The sequence below is a fragment of the Osmerus mordax genome, chromosome 14 (assembly GCF_038355195.1).
Source record: "Osmerus mordax isolate fOsmMor3 chromosome 14, fOsmMor3.pri, whole genome shotgun sequence".
Lineage (NCBI taxonomy): Eukaryota > Metazoa > Chordata > Actinopteri > Osmeriformes > Osmeridae > Osmerus > Osmerus mordax.
Window position 1 is genome coordinate 15,878,682 of NC_090063.1, and position 21,035 is coordinate 15,899,716.

The 21,035-nt window shown below is 54.2% G+C and overlaps 1 protein-coding gene across 1 annotated transcript in view; it reads right to left on the minus strand.

The window, feature by feature from the left end:
* Window positions 1-146: 146 nt before the first annotated feature.
* The window catches only part of LOC136956132 (nipped-B-like protein B), a 32,933-nt gene continuing 12,044 nt past the window's right edge, over window positions 147-21,035 (minus strand). Inside the window, exons 17-47 of the mRNA XM_067249970.1 lie at window positions 20,629-20,860; window positions 19,242-19,393; window positions 19,074-19,154; window positions 18,759-18,859; window positions 18,410-18,542; window positions 18,192-18,274; window positions 17,212-17,344; window positions 15,812-15,955; window positions 15,097-15,183; window positions 14,695-14,915; window positions 14,467-14,569; window positions 14,106-14,204; window positions 13,536-13,682; window positions 9,769-9,903; window positions 9,357-9,455; window positions 9,182-9,235; window positions 8,841-8,949; window positions 8,385-8,509; window positions 7,611-7,751; window positions 7,155-7,248; window positions 6,630-6,784; window positions 6,161-6,251; window positions 5,694-5,867; window positions 5,390-5,580; window positions 5,129-5,236; window positions 4,390-4,590; window positions 3,463-3,609; window positions 2,824-3,188; window positions 2,398-2,572; window positions 1,675-1,857; window positions 147-1,243 (exon numbers count right to left, since the gene is read on the minus strand). Coding sequence (XP_067106071.1) covers window positions 878-1,243; window positions 1,675-1,857; window positions 2,398-2,572; window positions 2,824-3,188; window positions 3,463-3,609; window positions 4,390-4,590; window positions 5,129-5,236; window positions 5,390-5,580; window positions 5,694-5,867; window positions 6,161-6,251; window positions 6,630-6,784; window positions 7,155-7,248; window positions 7,611-7,751; window positions 8,385-8,509; window positions 8,841-8,949; window positions 9,182-9,235; window positions 9,357-9,455; window positions 9,769-9,903; window positions 13,536-13,682; window positions 14,106-14,204; window positions 14,467-14,569; window positions 14,695-14,915; window positions 15,097-15,183; window positions 15,812-15,955; window positions 17,212-17,344; window positions 18,192-18,274; window positions 18,410-18,542; window positions 18,759-18,859; window positions 19,074-19,154; window positions 19,242-19,393; window positions 20,629-20,860 — 4,629 coding nt within the window. The 3' untranslated portion in view covers window positions 147-877. The remainder of the gene's footprint in view (window positions 1,244-1,674; window positions 1,858-2,397; window positions 2,573-2,823; window positions 3,189-3,462; window positions 3,610-4,389; window positions 4,591-5,128; window positions 5,237-5,389; window positions 5,581-5,693; window positions 5,868-6,160; window positions 6,252-6,629; window positions 6,785-7,154; window positions 7,249-7,610; window positions 7,752-8,384; window positions 8,510-8,840; window positions 8,950-9,181; window positions 9,236-9,356; window positions 9,456-9,768; window positions 9,904-13,535; window positions 13,683-14,105; window positions 14,205-14,466; window positions 14,570-14,694; window positions 14,916-15,096; window positions 15,184-15,811; window positions 15,956-17,211; window positions 17,345-18,191; window positions 18,275-18,409; window positions 18,543-18,758; window positions 18,860-19,073; window positions 19,155-19,241; window positions 19,394-20,628; window positions 20,861-21,035) is intronic.

A 21,035-nucleotide genomic window follows, 5' to 3' on the forward strand; every position in this document is an offset into this window, starting at 1 on the left:
GCTGAATTTACCCAAAACAGGACAAGACAAACTGTAAAACAAATACAAATAATAAAAATGACTAAAATAACAGACTAAGTGGACGTTAGTTGAAGCTGGCTGTTCTATCCAACTAAAACAAACTCAAACGCAAACAAGACAAGTAACAAAGAGAAGTAAAAAAAATTTATTGCAGTATTTGCTCCGCCAGAAGTGCTGGGGAACCCTTTCTCTTTCTCAGATGACCGTTACATCAAAATCTACATTTACAAAACTGTCCCCTGCATATCGGCCACCTATACTGCATGCTTTGCTTTCAACAGAATAAATTATTTCCAAGAGACTCCATTGTACAGCATGGGTAAAACAAACCAAGAGAGTAAAACAAAAATGATTATTTTAAAAGAAGCTTCCTGGAAACTGAGCAAAGCTAAAGAAATGCATCCGCTGCTAGGTTAAACTCCAAGAACACTTTATTAAGAACATCAACAGACTAAATTTCCAACATTCACTTTGTTTATTATTTTTTTTTAAACAGAACTTTTGTCAGAGATATAAACATGTTGTTTTGTTTTGTTTTTTTAGTTAAACTATTATACAGTGGGAGTAAAAACCAAACAACCGAGTTGCTGCACAACAGCGAAGGAGCTCCCACACAATGTTTTTCAAAACATTTCCTTCTGGTGTGTTTTATCTGTTTAACTTAAACATGTCCTGGGATCCGATTTACAGTTCCTCGCAGATCAACGTATCACAACACTCGCTCTGCCCTAGTCAGTCCTCATCCATCTCCCATTTCAGCTGTCCTCTGTGTTTGAGTCCTCTGTCTTTACAAAATATTGGATCCATGTCGAGTTTGGCTGCAAAGGTGTGTGTGTGTGTGAACAGGTGGAGGTGATTAGCTGGAGGTTCCCTCCTTGGCTGCGTATAGAGACCGTAACGTCTGCACCACTCTGTTCGTGAGCTTGTGGCCACTCGTCAAGGCGATTTTCTTGTAAATAATGTCAGACTCCTTGATGGTGTCCACCCAAGGCACCAGTTTGCGTCCGTCTCGTTTCTTGGCCTCCGCCCAGGGCCCGGAGTAGGAGCCGGCCATCCAGTGCACGCTGTAGCCCGTGGAGACCTTCTGGATGACCCGGGCGATCTGCGGCCGGTCTTTGTACTTGGGGCAGCAGAGGGCGATGACGTCCATGGCCCCCACCGCCTCGTTCATGTGGCCTGACGCTTCGGCCGAGTCCCCCCCCTTCCTGGACCGCCGGGATGCCTGGAGAGGAGGAGGAGAGGAAGGCAAGAGAGGAAGAGGAAGAGTGGAGGAGCGGAAGAGTAAGAGAAGAAGAATAGAGGAGGAAGTATGGAGAGAAAGCAAGAGAGGAAGAGGAAGAGTGGAGGAGCGGAAGAGTAAGAGAAGAAGAATAGAGGAGGAAGTATGGAGAGAAAGCAAGAGAGGAAGAGAAGAAGAATAGAGGAGCGGAGGAGGAGGAGAGGAGGAAGTATGGAGAGGAGGAGGAGAAAAAGCAAGAGAGGAAGAATGGAGAGGAGGAGGAGAGGAGGAAAGCAGGAGAGGAAGAACGCAAGAGAACAGCAGGTGCGGTTAAGAGGAGGAGACAAAGAGAGAGAATGGTGTCAGGGACTTTCCAACATCACACCCTTACTGTTCCCCACCAGCCAGACCCCCCTGCCCCCCCGAGAACGTACCCCCGGGGTCTTCTCCTCCCCGTCGCTCTCGTCATCGTCCGTGTCGACGGGCACAGCGTGGTGGTTCTTGGGACTGGGGCCTCCCAGCAGAGCAGAGATGGCTTTGTTTCTGGCGTTGGCAGACGCCTCCCCACCCTCCTCGTCTTCCTCGTCTGGGTCCAAGTGCTCCATCAGTAACTTGAACTGAGAGAGAGAGAGAGAGAGAGTGTGGAGGGAAAAAATAAGTAAAGAGAGAAAGAAGGAGCGAGAAAGGGAAAGAATGAGTAAGGGGGAAAGAGAGAGTGAGGGTGAAAGCGAGAGGGAGAAAGTGAGTGAGAGAGTGGGGGTGAGAGAGAGAGTGAAGGTGAGAGAGTGAGAGAGTGGGGGTGAGAGAGAGAGTGGGGGTGAGAGAGAGAGTGAAGGTGAGAGAGAGGGTGAGAGAGAGAGAGAGAGTGGGGGTGAGGTTGAGAGAGTGGGGGTGAGAGAGAGTGAGGGTGAGAGAGAGTGAGGGTGAGAGAGAGTGAGGGTGAGAGAGTGGGGGTGAGGTTGAGAGAGTGGGGGTGAGAGAGAGTGAGAGTGAGAGAGAGTGAGGGTGAGAGAGTGGGGGTGAGGTTGAGAGAGTGGGGGTGAGAGAGAGTGAGGGTGAGAGAGTGAGGGTGAGAGAGTGAGGGTGAGAGAGTGAGGGAGAGGGCGTCTCCCTGGTTCAGCTGAGAGGGTGAAGGGCAGCGCAGCAGAGACACCTACGTCCAGGTACTGCTTGACGATCCTCCTCTTGATGTCGTAGGTGAGGTTGGCGTTGGCCAGGTCTCTGGTCAGGAAGTCCAGGGTTTGCCTGGGGCTGAAGTGCACATTGGCCTTCCTGTTCACCGCCTTGTCGTACACCTTGGCAGACTCCGTCGGAGAGTACTTCTGGATTTTACTGAGGAGAGAGGGAGGGAAGGAGAGAGGGAGGGTGGGTGGGAGAGAGGGAGGGAGGGGTCAGTCAGGGTGTCACAGTCTGATCCTTCTCCTTAGAGAGCGGGCTGGACTCCACTGAGACGAGGAGGTTTGGAGACGGTGTGGGGTTTCGTGTGTCATGGCTGTGCGAGTGGTGTGTGATGAGTGTGTGGCTGTACGGAGGGTGTGCGATGCAGTGTGTGTGTGTGTGTGGTGTGCAAGCGCGTTCCCTACCTGTCTGAGAAGCCGTACAGGTTCTTCAGGTGCTGTTTGAGCACCAGCAGCAGCAGGATGCCCTGCGAGGCGTTGGCGAAGTCCAGCAGGGGGGCGGGGTTCTCGGGCAGGCGCTGCAGCACCTTGTCCACATCCTCCACCTCCAGGTCCGAGTCGGAGCCGGAGCCGGGCTGGCCCCGGGGCCCCTTCCTGGGCCGGCGCGCCGCCTCGTCCTCGGAGGAGGAGGACGAGGAGCTGGACGAGGAGCTGGACGAGCTGCCGCCGCCACGCTCGTCCTCCGAGCCGTACTTCCTCTCGCGCTCCTTCTTCTTCTTCTTCTTCTTCTTCTTGTCTTTCTCCCGGCGGACGGGCTCTTTGAGGAGGGACTGGAGAGGGAGGGAGGGAGGGGGGGGAGACAGGTTAGAGGTCGGGACGAGACTTGATCGTCGTCCACGGTTTTGACAGACAGGGTCGTAAAAATCAAATTTTTCGATAGCATTTAATTTTCGTTCATTTTCTTTTCATTCTTTTCATTTCTTGACAGTCAGCTGCGGTGACATGCCGTGTAACAATAAAGCCTCCCAAACACAATGATGTCAGGCACGTCAGATCAAAATCAACACGTGTGTGGTGTGTGTGTGGTGTGTGTGTGAGTCCTACCTCTTTGAAGGACTGCAGCAGATTGCTGCCCGACACAGACAGGGTGATGTCTATGTGGTGCATGATGAACAGAGGCTCCTCCTGGCTCTGGAAGGGGAAGCAGGCCAGGTTGTCTGCGATGAACAGCAGCATGTTCACCTCCGTCTTCTGCAGGGGGATACAGCAGCCACGGGTCACACACCACACACCTCTCACACAGGAAGAGCCTCCACACACCTCTCACACAGGAAGAGCCTCCACACACCACACACAGGAAGAGCCTCCACACACCACACACCTCTCACACAGGAAGAGCCTCCACACACCACACACCTCTCACACAGGAAGAGCCTCCACACACCTCTCACACAGGAAGAGCCTCCACACACCTCTCACACAGGAAGAGCCTCCACACACCTCTCACACAGGAAGAGCCTCCACACACCTCACACACAGGAAGAGCCTCCACACACCTCACACACAGGAAGAGCCTCCACACACCTCTCACACAGGAAGAGCCTCCACACACCTCTCACACAGGAAGAGCCTCCACACACCTCTCACACAGGAAGAGCCTCCACACACCTCTCACACAGGAAGAGCCTCCACACACCTCTCACACAGGAAGAGCCTCCACACACCTCTCACACAGGAAGAGCCTCCACACACCTCTCACACAGGAAGAGCCTCCACACACCTCTCACACAGGAAGAGCCTCCACACACCTCACACCTCTCACACAGGAAGAGCCTCCACACACCACACACAGGAAGAGCCTCCATGGGAGGACAAAAATGGCATGGGGTGACGAGGGGGGGGGGGAGAGGGAGAGAGAGAGGGAGAGAGAGAAGGGGAGTGGGAGAGAGATGGAGAGAGAGAGGTAGAGACAGTGTGAGAGTGGGAGAAAGAGAGGGGGAGTGGGAGAGAGAGTGGGAGAGGGGGACTCACAGAGCTGTCGTCGAACAGGCTGAGCAGTGAGCTGAGGAAGGCTCGGCGGTACTGGCGGTTGGTTCGGACCATGGAGAACAGGTGTGAGCAGAGCGCCGAGGTGGTCTCATCCTGCCTGAAGCCTCGGATCAGCCCGCTCCGTGACGCCATGATGGCCTGCTGGACCTGGTAGGCCATCTTCATCCCTGCCACCGCCTTCATCTGCACACACACACAGGTATACACACACAGGGTTACACACGCGCACACATACACACACACACACAGGTATACACACACAGGTTTACACACGCGCACACATACACACACACACACACACACACACACAGGTATACACACACAGGTTTACACACGCGCACACATACACACACACACACAGGTATACACACACAGGTTTACACACGCGCACACATACACAGGTATACACACACAGGTATACACACACAGGTTTACACACGCGCACACATACACACACACACAGGTATACACACACAGGTTTACACACGCGCACACATACACACACACACAGGTATACACACACAGGTTTACACACGCGCACACATAGGTATACACACATAGGTATACACACACAGGTATACACACACAGGTTTACACACGCGCACACATACACACACAGGTATACACACACAGGTATACACACACAGGTATACACACACAGGTATACACACACAGGTATACACACACAGGTATACAGGCACACCTGCACCAGGCCACTCACATGGATGAAGCCTGTGTACTTCTTGTCGATCTCCACCAGCTGCTGGTCCGACTTGTTCCTCATGGTGGGCTCCGGGTCCGTTCCCATGGCGATCAGGTAGGGCACGCACTGGAACGCAAGGGTTACCCATACTCATCAGCAGGAACCATTGAGCCTTCCGTGTGTGTGTGAATGAGTATGTCTGTGCGTGTGAGTGAGTGAGCATCTGTATTGTGTGTGTCTGTGAGTGACTGTGTGTCTGTGTGTGTGTGTGTGTGCTACCTGCACAGGGTGGATGAGGCCCTGGTTGAGGGTGAGGGCGATGACGCTGAGGGCAAAGTGCCTGACGTTGGACTGGGTGTGGAAGAAAGCTTCCAGAACCTGCTTCAGGTAGAGCTGCATGATGGAGCTGCTCATCCCTGACGAGATGTCTCCCATCTCCTTCAGATCCTCCTTCTTGGACAGCTTCTTCCCTGGAGAAAACACACACACACACACACATGGAGGGTTAAGATACTGGAGCGCCCAATCAGCCTCTGTTACGGTGCATCGATGGTGTGTGTGTGTGTACGTGTGTGCGACTCACACTCCCGGTCGGCCTCCTGCATGCGGGAGTCCTCCTCCTGCAGGTAGTTCTGCAGGTTCTTCAGCACCTGGATCTTCAGGTTGACTGAGCTGCTGGGGTCAGACAGGATGCCGTTGTACAGGGTCTTTACATCCTGGAAGAACATCAGGTCTGGGTACATGATAAACTGGAAGCCTGGAAAGAGGGAGAGAAGAGAAAGAGAGGGAGAAAACAGAGAAGGAGGGGGGGATGAAAGAAGAGAGAGAGAGAGAGAGAGAGAGGAGGGGCGGTAGGACAGGAGAGAGTGAGAGAGAATGAGGAGAGGGGGTGAAGGGAGAGGGGGGGGGGGGGGGGGGGGAAGAGAGGAGAGAGAAGGAACATCAGCAGAAGCAGAGGAACTCATTCACGACTCCGAGGCTCTTCATCAGCGAGATACTCTGGGGTGTGGTGACCCAGGGTGACGGTAACCCAGGGTGACGCTGACTCACCCAGCCCGATGATAGCCTTGGTCTGGACCTCCTCATCTTCATGCTTGGTGAAGTACAACAGAAGCTCCAACACCTTGTCCTTTATGACCACCTGTCGAGGAAGCGCTCGTTTACAAACCGTTCCGTTATCGCTTCTAAAACACAACGCCTCAAACACAACGTCTCAAACACAACGCCTCAAACACAACGTCTCAAACACAACGCCTCAAACACAACGTCTCAAACACAACGCCTCAAACACAACGTCTCAAACACAAGGCCTCAAACACAACGTCTCAAACACAACGCCTCAAACACAACGTCTCAAACACAACGCCTCAAACACAACGCCTCAAACACAACGTCTCAAACACAACGCCTCAAACACAACGCCTCAAACACAACGTCTCAAACACAACGCCTCAAACACAACGCCTCAAACACAACGTCTCAAACACAACCCTCACTCCCAGAACGGTTTCCTCCTCACCTTGTTGGCCCCTTTGAAGTCCTCCTGGTCGAAGTCAAAGTGTCGACAGAGAGCCCCCACGGTGAACAGCGAGCGCAGCAACGCGGGCTTGTTGGCGGACAGGGCCATGTTGCTGGAGTCCTCCTGGTGCTGTGTCTTCAGCTTGGTCAGGGCGCCTGCCACACCACGACACACACACACACAACACCATGTTACAGCCACGACACACACACACAACACCATGTTACAGCCACGACACACACACAACACCATGTTACAGCCACGACACACACACAACACCATGTTACATTCACACCAGACCACGCCACACACACACACACAACACCATGTTACATCCACACCAGACCACGCCACACACACACACACAACACCATGTTACATCCACACCAGACCACAACCTGACTTTCATGACTTCACATATACCAGCAGTTCATGTCGAGTCATGCAGAACATGGAGGTTAAAGCTAGCGGCGACTTATCCCCATAGCAACAGAACCCTGAAGAGAGGGCTCCTCCCTGTCTTACCGTAGTATCTGTTGAAACAAGCCCACACAAACTTGTGGTTGTGAGTGACCTTGTTCACCACAGCTCCCAGACAGCTCACACAGTGCTGGACAACCTGAGGAAACACATGGAGGCTGTTACTGAATCATGTTGGCTTCAATCTTCTGAATCCTCTGTTTCCTTCCTGTAGAGAGAGAGAGAGAGAGAGAGAGAGAGAGAGAGAGAGAGAGAGAGAGAGAGAGAGAGAGAGAGAGAGAGAGAGAGAGAGAGAGAAAGCGAGAGAGAGAGGGGAGAGAGAGAGGGAGAGCGAGAGACGGGCAAGAGAGAGAGCGAGAGAGAGAGAGTGAGCGAGAAAGAGAGAATACGCTTTCCTAAGATAGAGGAAAGGAGCGGGTGAGAGAGATCGAGCCAGTCAGGCAGAGAGGGAAGGAGAGTGGAGAGAGAGTGGAGGACAGGGCCAGATGGAGAGACACTAACCGTCATGCCGTATTTGATGATGAGCTTCATGAGGTCTTCTTCTATGGTGGTGAGGAAGGTCTCGCTGGGGTGCTCCATCAGAGGAACCACCAGCTCCAGGATCTTAGCCACATTACAGATCACCATGAAGTCACTCTGGGTCTGAAAACACACACCACACAACGCACACACATTAATATTCCTAAATATTACATTAGGAATATAATAAAATAATTCATTTTAAAATTCCTATTTATTTCACAGGTAAATATGATTATTAAAATATATTAAAATCAAAATGAACTAGTTGAATTTTAGCCAGTAATAGTTGTGCACGTGTATTTCCAGTGAGCAGCCACTAGATGGCCCTAGAGCTCTTTATATGAACAAGTGCTTTTCTTCTCTCCAGCCATCCTAACTCCACTACCTGGTGTCTCCAGCCATCCTAACTCCACTACCTGGTGTCTCCAGCCATCCTAACTCCACTACCTGGTGTCTCCAGCCATCCTAACTCTACTACCTGGTGTCTCCAGCCATCCTAACTCCACTACCTGGTGTCTCCAGCCATCCTAACTCCACTACCTGGTGTCTCCAGCCATCCTAACTCTACTACCTGGTGTCTCCAGCCATCCTAACTCCACTACCTGGTGTCTCCAGCCATCCTAACTCCACTACCTGGTGTCTCCAGCCATCCTAACTCTACTACCTGGTGCTCCACAAGCACACAGAAGTTTGAATCGACTGCAGGGATGAAAACATGAGGACAAACGGAGGTCCATGTTCTGTGTTACGTACGTTGCACTTGGTGGTGAGGTAGGGCTGCATGGTCATGGCGTGTTTGACCATCAGCTGGGGTCTGATCTTACTGAACAGGTAGAGAGTGGTGATGCAGGCCACCAGCCGGTTTGAGTTGACCCCATCTGCAACACACACACACACACACACATTTACAACTTATGAACAAAACATGGTTAGGGTCAGGGTGGTTCGGCTGAGGATGGTAAGGGTCAGGGTGGTTAGGGTCACAGTGGTCAGTGTGGTCAGGGTCAGGGTGGTCAGTGTGGTCAGTGTGGTCAGGGTCAGGGTGGTCAGTGTGGTCAGTGTGGTCAGTGTGGTCAGTGTGGTCAGGGTGGTCAGTGTGGTCAGTGTGGTCAGTGTGGTCAGTGTGGTCAGGGTGGTCAGTGTGGTCAGGGTGGTCAGGGTGGTCAGTGTGGTCAGTGTGGTCAGTGTGGTCAGGGTCAGTGTGGGTACCTGTGAGGGACTCCTCGTGTTTCAGGATGTGCTCCACCAGGTTGTCCACCAGCTGGACGCAGGCCTTCCTGGCCGGCTTGTACGAGGCGTCCTCCTCCGACCTCAGCAGCTGCAGGGAGGAGGGAGGCCGTGAGAGGAGGGAGGCCGTGAGAGGTCTCAAGTCATGACTCATATATATACACCAAGTCACGTCCTAGATCTGCAGGTCTCAAGTCATGACTCATACTGGTCCCAAGCAGTCAGACAGTCCCCAAGTCACAGTCACATTCACTAAGTCAACCAGGTCACAGTCACCAAGTTATATAATATATTATATACTCCAGACGCCCACAGATACTCACGTTCTGAAGTAGCTGCTCAAACCAGTCGTAGCCGGTCTCTTTGCATGCAGACACCTGAAGGAGAAACCAGGACAGGAGAGGGTTCAGAGAAGAACCAGAAACAGCGTTCCAGGCTGCGTCTAGCTCGCCGTTTCCCCCTGAGGACGGCTCAACGCTCCCAAGCCCAGACACTCACCACGTCTGTGATGTTGAGGATCTTCCTGGTCATGGCGTCTTTGTCGTGATTGGGCGTTGGTGTGAACCACAGCTTCTGGAAAGTCTCGTTGACCAGTTTCTGGAGTAAAGGATGGGATTGGTACATCATAAACACACACTTCTACAGATAGGTGGTACTTGTACACACACGCATACAGACTTTGGAGGTACTGAGGGGAAGTCAGGTGGCTGAGCGGTGAGGGAATCGGGCTAGTAATCCGAAGGTTGCCGGTTCGATTCCTGGTCATGCCAACTGACGTTGTGTCCTTGGGCAAGGCACTTCACCCTACTTGCCTCGGGGGAATGTCCCTGTACTTACTGTAAGTCGCTCTGGATAAGAGCATCTGCTAAATGACCAAAGGTAATGTAAATGTACTAGTATACACACACACCTTGATGCCCTCTTCGTCGTTGACCCTCCTGATCATCTTCACACACATCTCGGTGACTTTGTTGAAGGTGGGCTGCTCCAGACAGATGTCCCGCAGGATCTTGATCACACGCTTCCTCACACTGATGCCCGTGTCCTGGAGGGGGGGGGGGAGACGAGGGGGGGGGGGGAACAGGTTCAGGGAAGGAGGGGCCACTGACCACTTCTTACAACAACAATCATTACCCAGGTAAAGCTAGATCCATATTTGACAACTAATTATCCACTTCTGAAAAGGCATTCGATATGTGACGCCACACAAACATATATCAAACATCGTCTGGCCTGCAGTGAGACTACATTTATTCTCATGTTGTAGGAAGGAAACAATGACTCGAAGTATGAACTTAAAATAAACAGGGCTTGCAGTTTACTGTCAGCTCCCTAGGAGGAGTGTGGAGACAAATGTTTATCTGGTATTTATATTTATACCTCAGCTGAACTTCTCCATTTGCTATAAACTCACAGCTAAAGGTGGCCAATGTCTCGGGCAGAGTTGTCTGCCAGACTGCCCTGTGAGGGCTGGTGGCCTCTGCCCTTCACCCAGACCACCAGACTGCCCTGTGAGGGCTGGTGGCCTCTGCCCTTCACCCAGACCACCAGACTGCCCTGAGAGGGCTGGTGGCCTCTGCCCTTCACCCAGACCACCAGACTGCCCTGTGAGGGCTGGTGGCCTCTGCCCTTCACCCAGACCACCAGACTGCCCTGTGAGGGTTGGTGGCCTCTGCCCTTCACCCAGACCACCAGACTGCCCTGTGAGGGCTGGTGGCCTCTGCCCTTCACCCAGACCACCAGACTGCCCTGTGAGGGCTGGTGGCCTCTGCCCTTCACCCAGACCACCAGACTGCCCTGAGAGGGCTGGTGGCCTCTGCCCTTCACCCAGACCACCAGACTGCCCTGTGAGGGCTGGTGGCCTCTGCCCTTCACCCAGACCACCAGACTGCCCTGTGAGGGCTGGTGGCCTCTGCCCTTCTACAATCAGCAAAGCATACCATGCGGTCCCCCGAGCAGCACTGGGTCACTCTGACCACGCCATGGTCCACCTGATTCCTGCATACAGGCAGAAGCTAAAGCGCTGTAAGCCTGCTGTGAGGACATCAAAACAGTGGACCAGTGAAGCTATGGAGGATCTGCGGGCGTGCTTGGACTGCACTGACTGGGACATGTTCACGACTGCTACCAATAGTCTGGATGAGCTCACAGAGGCTGTGACATCATACATCAGCTTCTGTGAGGACTGCTGTATACCAACACGCACCAGGGTAAGCTACAACAACGACAAACCCTGGTTTACAGCTAAACTCAGAAGGTTGAGGTCAGAGAAAGAGGCCGCGTTTAGGAGTGGGGACAAAGACAGTTTCAAGGAGTCAAAGAACAGGTTTAGCAAGGCGGTGAGGGAGGCTAAACGACTGTACTCAGAGAGGCTAAAACACCAATTCTCTGCAAACGACTCTGCTTCTGTCTGGAGAGGGCTCAGGCAAATTACCAACTACAAGCCCAGAGCCCCCCACTCCACTAACGACTCCCGCCTGGCCAACGACCTGAATGAGTTCTACTGCAGATTTGAAAGACAATTGGACAGTCTTGAACTACCCCTTCCCACCCAGGAGGCCTCCCACCTCCCCCCCTCTACAGTGACGACTCTCTCCATTCAGGAGGGTGAAGTTAACAGACTTTTCAAGAGGCAGAACCCCCGCAAAGCAGCTGGGCCGGACTCTGTCTCTCCAGCCACCCTCAAGCACTGCGCTGACCAGCTGTCTCCGGTGTTTACCCACATCTTTAACACCTCCCTTGAGACATGCCATGTGCCAGCCTGTCTCAAGTCCTCCACCATCATCCCTGTGCCCAAAAAGCCAAGGCCAACAGGACATAATGACTACAGACCCGTCGCCCTGACCTCTGTGGTAATGAAGTCTTTCGAGCGCCTGGTGCTGGCACACCTTAAATCCATCACTGACCCTCTACTGGACCCCCTGCAGTTTGCCTACAGAGCCAACAGGTCTGTGGACGATGCAGTTAACATGGCCCTCCACTTCACCCTACAGCACCTGGACTCCCCAGCATCCTATGCCAGGATCCTGTTTGTGGACTTCAGCTCTGCCTTCAACACCATCATCCCCGCCCTGCTTCAGGACAAGCTCTCCCAGCTGAACGTGCCTGATTCCACCTGCAGGTGGATCACAGACTTCCTGTCTGACAGGAAGCAGTGCGTTAAGCTGGGAACACAAGTCTCTGACTCCCGGTCCATCAGCACCGGATCACCTCAGGGCTGCGTCCTTTCTCCTCTACTCTTCTCCCTGTACACCAACAGTTGCACCTCCAGTCATCCGTCCGTCAAACTCCTGAAGTTTGCGGACGACACCACCCTTATTGGGCTCATCTCTGGTGGAGACGAGTCTGATTATAGGTGGGAAGCGGCCAACCTGGTGACCTGGTGCAGCCAGAACAACTTAGAGCTCAATGCTCTTAAGACAGTGGAGATGGTTGTGGACTTCAGGAGGAACACAGCCCCACTCACCCCCATCACCCTGTGTGACTCCCCAGTCAACACTGTGGAGTCCTTCCGCTTCCTGGGCACTATCCTCTCCCAGGACCTCAAGTGGGAACTGAACATCAGCTCCCTCATCAAGAAAGCACAACAGAGGATGTACTTCCTTCGGCAGCTGAAGAAGTTCAACCTGCCAAAGACAATGATGGTGCACTTCTACTCAGCCATCATTGAGTCCATCCTCACCTCCTCCATCACCGTCTGGTACGCTGCTGCCACTGCCAAGGACAAGAGCAGACTGCAGCGTATCATCCGTACTGCTGAGAAGGTGATTGGCTGCAATCTGCCTACCCTCGAGGACCTGCACACCTCGAGGACCCTGAGGCGAGCGAGGAAGATTGTGGCCGACTCCTCCCACCCTGGACACTCCCTGTTTCAGTCACTCCCCTCCGGCAGAAGGCTGCGGTCTATCAGGACCAATACCTCACGCCACAAAAACAGTTTCTTCCCTTCCGCTGTTGGCCTCTTCAACAAGGCCAAGGGACCACACTGACTCAAATGACTTATTGCTTAAAACACACTGCTTTTGCACTGCACCACAACATGGTATCTTGTACATTTGTATTTTTTGTAATATTTGTATTTTTGTATTTTTATATTGTAATTTACGGCAACTTATATTTATCCCACTTAGTACTGCTAGTTTATGTACCCTTAGTATAGTTAGTCCACATATTTAAATTTTAGGTATATGTTTATTGTATGCACCTTCCTGCCAAAGCAAATTCCTTGTCTGTGCAAACTTTCATGGCGAATAAATCCCTTTCTGATTCTGATTCACCCAGACCACCAGACTGCCCTGTGAGGGCTGGTGGCCTCTGCCCTTCACCCAGACCACCAGACTGCCCTGTGAGGGCTGGTGGCCTCTGCCCTTAACCCAGACCACCAGACTGCCCTGTGAGGGCTGGTGGCCTCTGCCCTTCACCCAGACCACCAGACTGCCCTGTGAGGGCTGGTGGCCTCTGCCCTTCACCCAGACCACCAGGGAGCACTGAGAGGGGCTCAATCCTATTTAATATGCTTCGGGAACATTGCCTACTTAGTAGCTTCCAACAGCTAAACACTCATGTATGAAAGGCCGGGTGTCGTGACTTGTGAACTAGGATGCGGTGATGGTGTGTGTGTGAGAAGGTGTGAGAAGGTGTGTGTGAGTGTGAAGGTGTGTGTGTGTGTGTGGTTACCAGGATCCTCTCGATGAGCATGTCGTAGTACTGCTCCGTCAGCTGGGGTCGGCTGAGGACGAATCGTCCCAGCAGCTCCACGGCCGCCTCCCTGACGCTGGTGGAGTTATCCATGAGCCGCCCGTGCACCCCGCGCTGCATGTCCGACTGGACCACAGGGAGAGAGAGAGTTAACACACACACCTGTCTCAAGCCCGTGCACCCCGCGCTGCATGTCCGACTGGACCACAGGAAGAGAGAGAGAGGGGGACACTTAAGGGGAGGACACTCACGAGTGGCACATATCTACTACTCTTTTTGATGTTTTAGTTTTTTTGCATTTTGGGACAGTTTGTAAGTGAAGTGTGACAGAAAAGTCAGAGAGAGAGCGAGAGACAAAGAGAGAGAGACACAGAGAGAGACAGAGCGAGAGACAGAGCGAGAGAGACAGAGACATACAGCAAAGGGTCAAAGCAGGATTCGACCCCAAGCCGCAGCAGTAAGGCCTCAGCCTGCATGGTGAGCTAGCTGGGCTTCCTCTCTCTCCCAGCCTGCTCTCATGAAGGTCTGGTCTGGAAGCTGTGGTCTTACCCGGGCCAGGATGCTGGGGTCCACAGCCACCACCTCCGACAGACACTTCATGGCTTTGGTGCGGACAGCGATGGCACTCTCCCCCAGCACTCTCAGGATCTGTGGAGGGGTAGAGAGAGACGCTTCACTACCAAACAACACACACCTTCCTATTACTATCACACCCCACCTTTTACTCCCAAACCCCACACACACACACACAAATCTTTTCCTAACTCCCCCCACGCACACACATACACCAGTCCTTCACTTTTATATCACACACACACACACACACCACACCTTAACTTCCAAACCACACACACACAGACGTCATTCACTTTCACAGACACAGGGGTGTCTTCACCTTCCTTGCTCTTACCTGTGTTAAATAAATATCAAAGCTCTGCGCAAACGGCCTCATGGAGGCCAGATATCTGACTATGAGGCAGGAGTCCTCGTAGTCCACAGTGTCAGAATTCATCCTGGGTGGAGGGAAACACACTTCTTAACTCCCGACTCAGAAACTCAAACTCTGAGAGGACCCCAGCGGTTTAACCACCATCGACCACCAAGTCTATCAAGTCAAGTGACTGAAAACGGTCGGTACCTCAGAGTGTTGAACTGGGAGGGGGCGGTCCTGATGATGTTGCGGAGGTATTTCTTGCGGGCCTCCGCCCTCTGCATGATCTCTCCGGTGGTCTCCAGGTCCTTGGCGTGGTGCTGGCCCTCGGACGAGTCGTCGTCGCGCTGGTTCTGGCTCTTCATGGCCTTCTCCATCTCCGTGGTGGTGTCGCGGAACCACTGGGCGATGTAGAACTTCCTGGAGAACTGCGAGGCGGAGGAACAGGCGGGGGCGATCAGACGAACTCCGCATTCTCGCTATTTCGTGTGGTGCGGTTCGACGTAATCCCTGAGTGCGTTTGACTGAATGGGCGAGGATGTCTGTCTGTTTGACTGTCTATCGGTCAGTCTGTCTGTCTGTGTGTGTGTCAGACGCAGACACACTCACCACCAGAGAGGGGTCTGTCTCAGCGTTGTCGTTCAGGTAGTCCAGCAGGGCCTTCTGCAGCTGCTGCGTCTCGTCATTCCCAGGGGCCTGAGGAGGATCAGCACAGAGACGGCATCAGCACATAGACGGCATCAGCACAGAGACGGCATGAGCACAGCATCAGCACAGAGACACAGCATCAGCACAGAGACACAGCATGAGCACAGAGACACAGCATGAGCACAGAGACAGCATGAGCACAGAGACACAGCATGAGCACAGAGACACAGCATGAGCACAGAGACACAGCATGAGCACAGAGACACAGCATGAGCACAGAGACACAGCATCAGCACAGAGACACAGCATCAGCACAGAGACACAGCATGAGCACAGAGACACAGCATCAGCACAGAGACACAGCATGAGCACAGAGACACAGCATGAGCACAGAGACACAGCATGAGCACAGAGACACAGCATGAGCACAGAGACACAGCATGAGCACAGAGACACAGCATGAGCACAGAGACACAGCATCAGCACAGAGACACAGCATGAGCACAGAGACACAGCATGAGCACAGAGACGGCATGAGCACAGAGACACAGCATGAGCACAGAGACGGCATAAGCACAGAGACGGCATAAGCACAGAGACGGCATGAGCACAGAGACGGCATCAACAGGGAGCACGCCGAGGCGGTGTTCACCGACCGACCGGTCGTCGTGGTTACCTCTTTGAGTATGCGGTCGATGGAGCGCTGGTCCATGGTGCTGGTGACGGCGTCCTTGCGTAGCCTGGCCGCCACGGTGCCCAGGTAGTCCAGCGAGGCCACCCTCAGAGCCATCTCCGTCTGCTTGTTACTGAACTGGTGCACCTGGGAGAGAGGGGCGGTCCACACCGTCAACACCTGGACGCTTCCTCCTCCTCTTTCCGGCTCTTGTCTCACAGGGGTGTTTCTACGTTACTCTACAGCTGGTTGGTGACGGCGGTCTGGAGGGGTTATTGGTTTTCCTACAAGGGTTCACATGAGGACTCACCAGTCTCTAACTAGCTCTACAGTGAGATGGTCAGCTGGTGAGGGTATCTAAGTATGTTTACTGCTGGTCAGCTGGTGATGGTATCTAAGTATGTTTACGGCTGGTCAGCTGGTGATGGTATCTAAGTATGTTTATGGCTGGTCAGCTGGTGATGGTATCTAAGTATGTTTATGGCTGGTCAGCTGGTGATGGTATCTAAGTATGTTTATGGCTGGTCAGCTGGTGATGGTATCTAAGTATGTTTACGGCTGGTCAGCTGGTGAGGGTATCTAAGTATGTTTACTGCTGGTCAGCTGGTCAGCTGGTGAGGGTATCTAAGTATGTTTACTGCTGGTCAGCTGGTCAGCTGGTGAGGGTATCTAAGTATGTTTACTGCTGGTCAGCTGGTGAGGGTATCTAAGTAGGTTTTGAGCAGTGAACGGGACTGCACCCGTCTACATCAAGTCTCTCCTGCAGCCTTACACCCCCACCCGCCACCTACGGTCTTCTTCAGACAACCGCCTGGTGGTCCCACCGCTCAAGACCGCCCGGTCCCAACACAAGCTCTTCTCCTGTCTGGCCCCCCAGTGGTGGAATCAACTCCCCACCTCCATCAGAGACACTGACTGTCTCTCCACCTTCAAGAAAAGGCTCAAGACGCACTTGTTCCGGGAGTACAACGGTACTTAGGAACGGTTCGCTTGACCCGATGTTAGTTTCCTCAAGGATCACAATGACTCTTGCTTAGAGACTTGTTGCTCTTGTGGTTAGTGGTAACTGATTTAAATTTTTGGTTCTCGCTGTGATATATTGTTTTATTACTGTTGCTTGCTTTTTCCCACAGGTACACTTGCACTTATAGCTGTTCATGTTGTTTGGTTGTGACTTGTTTAACTACATGCTCTTATGGTTCTTCCCTTTGGCACTTACTTTGGTTGTTCACAATGTGTGCTTCATGTTTTGGCTACTCGCGATGTTTTTTGGCTATCTTGTTGTTATGATCAGTGACCTATGCACTTTGTAAAGCTCTCTCTTGGAAGTCGCTTTGGATAAAAGCGTCTGCTAAATGAATAAATGTAAATGTAAATGTTTACTGCTGGTCAGCTGGACTCACCAGCAGTCGCCCCAGCAGGCTCAGCAGCAGCTCTGCAGCCGGCCACTCCGGCTTGTTGACGGTCGACAGCAGGTCCTGGACGAAGTTCTCAAACAGCGGACGGTAGTCCTCCTCTCCCTGCTTACTGCCACACCTGAGACAGAGGAACGGGGGGGTTAGTGGAGCCAGCACCCTCACACACGGAGGGGGGGGGGGGTTAGATGAGCCAGCACCCTCACACACGGAGGGGGGGGGGTTAGATGAGCCAGCACCCTCACACACGGAGGGGGGGGGGGGGGGGTTAGATGAGCCAGCACCCTCACACACGGAGGGGGGGGGGGGGGGGGAGTGGAGCCAGCACCCTCACACACGGAGGGGGGGGGGGTTAGTGGAGCCAGCACCCTCACACACGGAGGGGGGGGGGGGTTAGTGGAGCCAGCACCCTCACACACGGAGGGGGGGGGGGGTTAGTGGAGCCAGCACCCTCACACACGGAGGGGGGGGGGGTTAGTGGAGCCAGCACCCTCACACACGGAGGGGGGGGGGGGGGTTAGATGAGCCAGCACCCTCACACACGGAGGGGGGGGGGGTTAGATGAGCCAGCACCCTCACACACGGAGGGGGGGGGGTTAGTGGAGCCAGCACCCTCACACACGGAGGGGGGGGGGGGTTAGATGAGCCAGCACCCTCACACACGGGGGGGGGGGGTAGATGAGCCAGCACCCTCACACACGGAGGGGGGGGGGGGGTTAGATGAGCCAGCACCCTCACACACGGAGGGGGGGGGGGGGGGGGGGTAGATGAGCCAGCACCCTCACACACGGAGGGGGGGGGGGGGGGGGGGGTAGATGAGCCAGCACCCTCACACACGGAGCAAACAGCATTCAACAAGAATCATCGAGCATTCGCCCAATCTACCCAAAAAGGACCACCCAGGAGGGCTGGAGCCCCCTGATCTAGAGAGACACAGCGCAGCAAGCAGCCGGCACAGGAAGTCTTACTTCTTGAGGAAGACGGACAGGAAGTTCTGCGCCGTCCTCATAGCCGTCTCGTAGGAGTTGGTGATGAGGACGTCCTGATCCACCTGAAGAGAAAACAGAGCCTGCGTGTCACCAGCGACACCATCCTCCCTCTCTCTCTCTCGGAGTTCCAACACTCTGCCTCGCTCGCCCGGGGGCCCCCCGGGGAAGGGGAACCCTGGTGTGCCCCCCCTCCGTACCTTCTTGCTGTATTCGTCCTCCAGGCTGTCCCTGTCACTGGGCAGGTGCACCACACACTGGATGAGCTGCAGCACCAGGGCCGTCACCATCTGGATGAACATGGGCTCCCCGTCCTTATCACTGCTGTTCAGCCTGGGGGGAGAAGGGGGCGCACAGCAGGATGTAGACAACGTTCAACTTCCTCAGAACTAGAAAGTTTTAAGACTACGTTAGAAATGAGTATGCTTGAGCAATTAGAATGAGAACGTCATTAGGATTTAGAACTTGGGTGTAATTCCGGGGCTGAACTCAACTTTGGTGTAGGGTTTTCAACAGGAGGTGCATGTGTGTGTGTGTGTGTGTGTGTACCTGAAATTCCTGAGGCTGCGCTTGCTGGTGGGCAACCTGGCTAGGGAGGTGAAGATCTCCTCCAGGATCAGCTGTCTATGCTTCTCATAGCGAGAGAACACCTGAGGGAGGAGAGAGAGAGAGAGGCACCACATCAGACACACTGCTACTGACCTGGAAGCAGAACACACACACAAACACACTCCTAGTGACCTGCAGCACCAGAACACACACAAATACACTCCTAGTGACCTGCAGAACCAGAACAATCAAACACACTCCTAGTGACCTGCAGCACCAGAACACACACAAACACACACATGTGTACATTCTTACCGCCGTCACAAGCTTGATGGCGCACAGCTGCAGTTCACTGACACCCTCCACAAAGAACGGGGTGATTCCCATGGAGGAGACCTGCAGAGGGAGAGACACACCCAGGGGGGTCACAGTGTGAACGGAGGTCAGGGGTCGGAGGTCAGGGGTCAGAGGTCAGAGTCTCACCTGCAGGATGGTGGTGTCGGTCAGCAGCTGGATCTCCAGCAGCTCGGAGATGTTGCTGACCACGTCGCACACCTTGTTGTACAGCATGACGATCACCCGCTGCTTGTGGCTGGAGCACTTGGCTCTCTTGGCCTTGGAGCTCAGCAGCCCTCCTAGAAGAGGGAGGAAGGAGGGAGGGTGAGAGAGGGAGGATGTGAGAGAAGGGAGGGAGAGAAGATGAGAGAGGGAGGGAGAGTCAGAGAGAATCCGTTAAGCTACACAGCAGAGTAGCATGTAAATGACCCAGACTGGTCCACCCTGTACAAGGTCGTACTGAGGGTAGAGCGTGTTCTGCAGGGCTAGTGCATGCGTGTGTGTGTGTGTGTGTACATCCGTTGGGGTCCACCCTGTAGACAGGGTCGTACTGGGGGTAGAGCGTGTGTGTGTGTACCTCCGTGGGGGTCCACCCTGTAGACAGGGTCGTACTGGGGGTAGAGCGTGTGTGTGTGTACCTCCGTGGGGGTCCACCCTGTAGACAGGGTCGTACTGGGGGTAGAGCGTGTGTGTGTGTACCTCCGTGGGGGTCCACCCTGTAGACAGGGTCGTACTGGGGGTAGAGCGTGTGTGTGTGTACCTCCGTGGGGGTCCACCCTGTAGACAGGGTCGTACTGGGGGTAGAGCGTGTGTGTGTGTACCTCCGTGGGGGTCCACCCTGTAGACAGGGTCGTACTGGGGGTAGAGCGTGTGTGTGTGTGTGTGTGTGTGTGTGTACCTCCGTGGGGGTCCACCCTGTAGACAGGGTCGTACTGGGGGTAGAGCGTGTGCGTGTGTACCTCCGTGGGGGTCCACCCTGTAGACAGGGTCGTACTGGGGGTAGAGCGTGTGTGTGTGTACCTCCGTGGGGGTCCACCCTGTAGACAGGGTCGTACTGGGGGTAGAGCGTGTGTGTGTGTACCTCCGTGGGGGTCCACCCTGTAGACAGGGTCGTACTGGGGGTAGAGCGTGTGTGTGTGTACCTCCGTGGGGGTCCACCCTGTAGACAGGGTCGTACTGGGGGTAGAGCGTGTGTGTGTGTGTGTGTGTGTGTGTGTACCTCCGTGGGGGTCCACCCTGTAGACAGGGTCGTACTGGGGGTAGAGCGTGTGTGTGTGTACCTCCGTGGGGGTCCACCCTGTAGACAGGGTCGTACTGGGGGTAGAGCGTGTGTGTGTGTACCTCCGTGGGGGTCCACCCTGTAGACAGGGTCGTACTGGGGGTAGAGCGTGTGTGTGTGTACCTCCGTGGGGGTCCACCCTGTAGACAGGGTCGTACTGGGGGTAGAGCGTGTGTGTGTGTACCTCCGTGGGGGTCCACCCTGTAGACAGGGTCGTACTGGGGGTAGAGCGTGTGTGTGTGTGTGTGTGTGTACCTCCGTGGGGGTCCACCCTGTAGACAGGGTCGTACTGGGGGTAGAGCGTGTTCTGCAGGTGGTACTTGGCGTACTGCAGCACCCTCTCGATCACGTCCTCGATGTAGACGGCCTTGGGCATCCGCGCCGACGTCATGATGTTGAGGGCGGTGAGGCAGGCGTCCGCAGACTTGGTCACGCGCTCCATGATGAGGTCACGCCAGAGACGCTCCTCGTCCTCGCCGTCATTGTCCTGCCGGGGGGGGGAGAGGGGGAGAGGGAGGGAGAAAGAGGGGAGATGGAGAGAGGGGAGGAAGAAGAAAGAGACGATGGGTGGGAGAAAGAGGGGTGAGGAGAGGTAGGAGAGGGAGGAGGAGGAGAGGGAGAGAGGAGAGGGAGGGTGGGTGGGAGAAAGAGAGGAAGGGCGG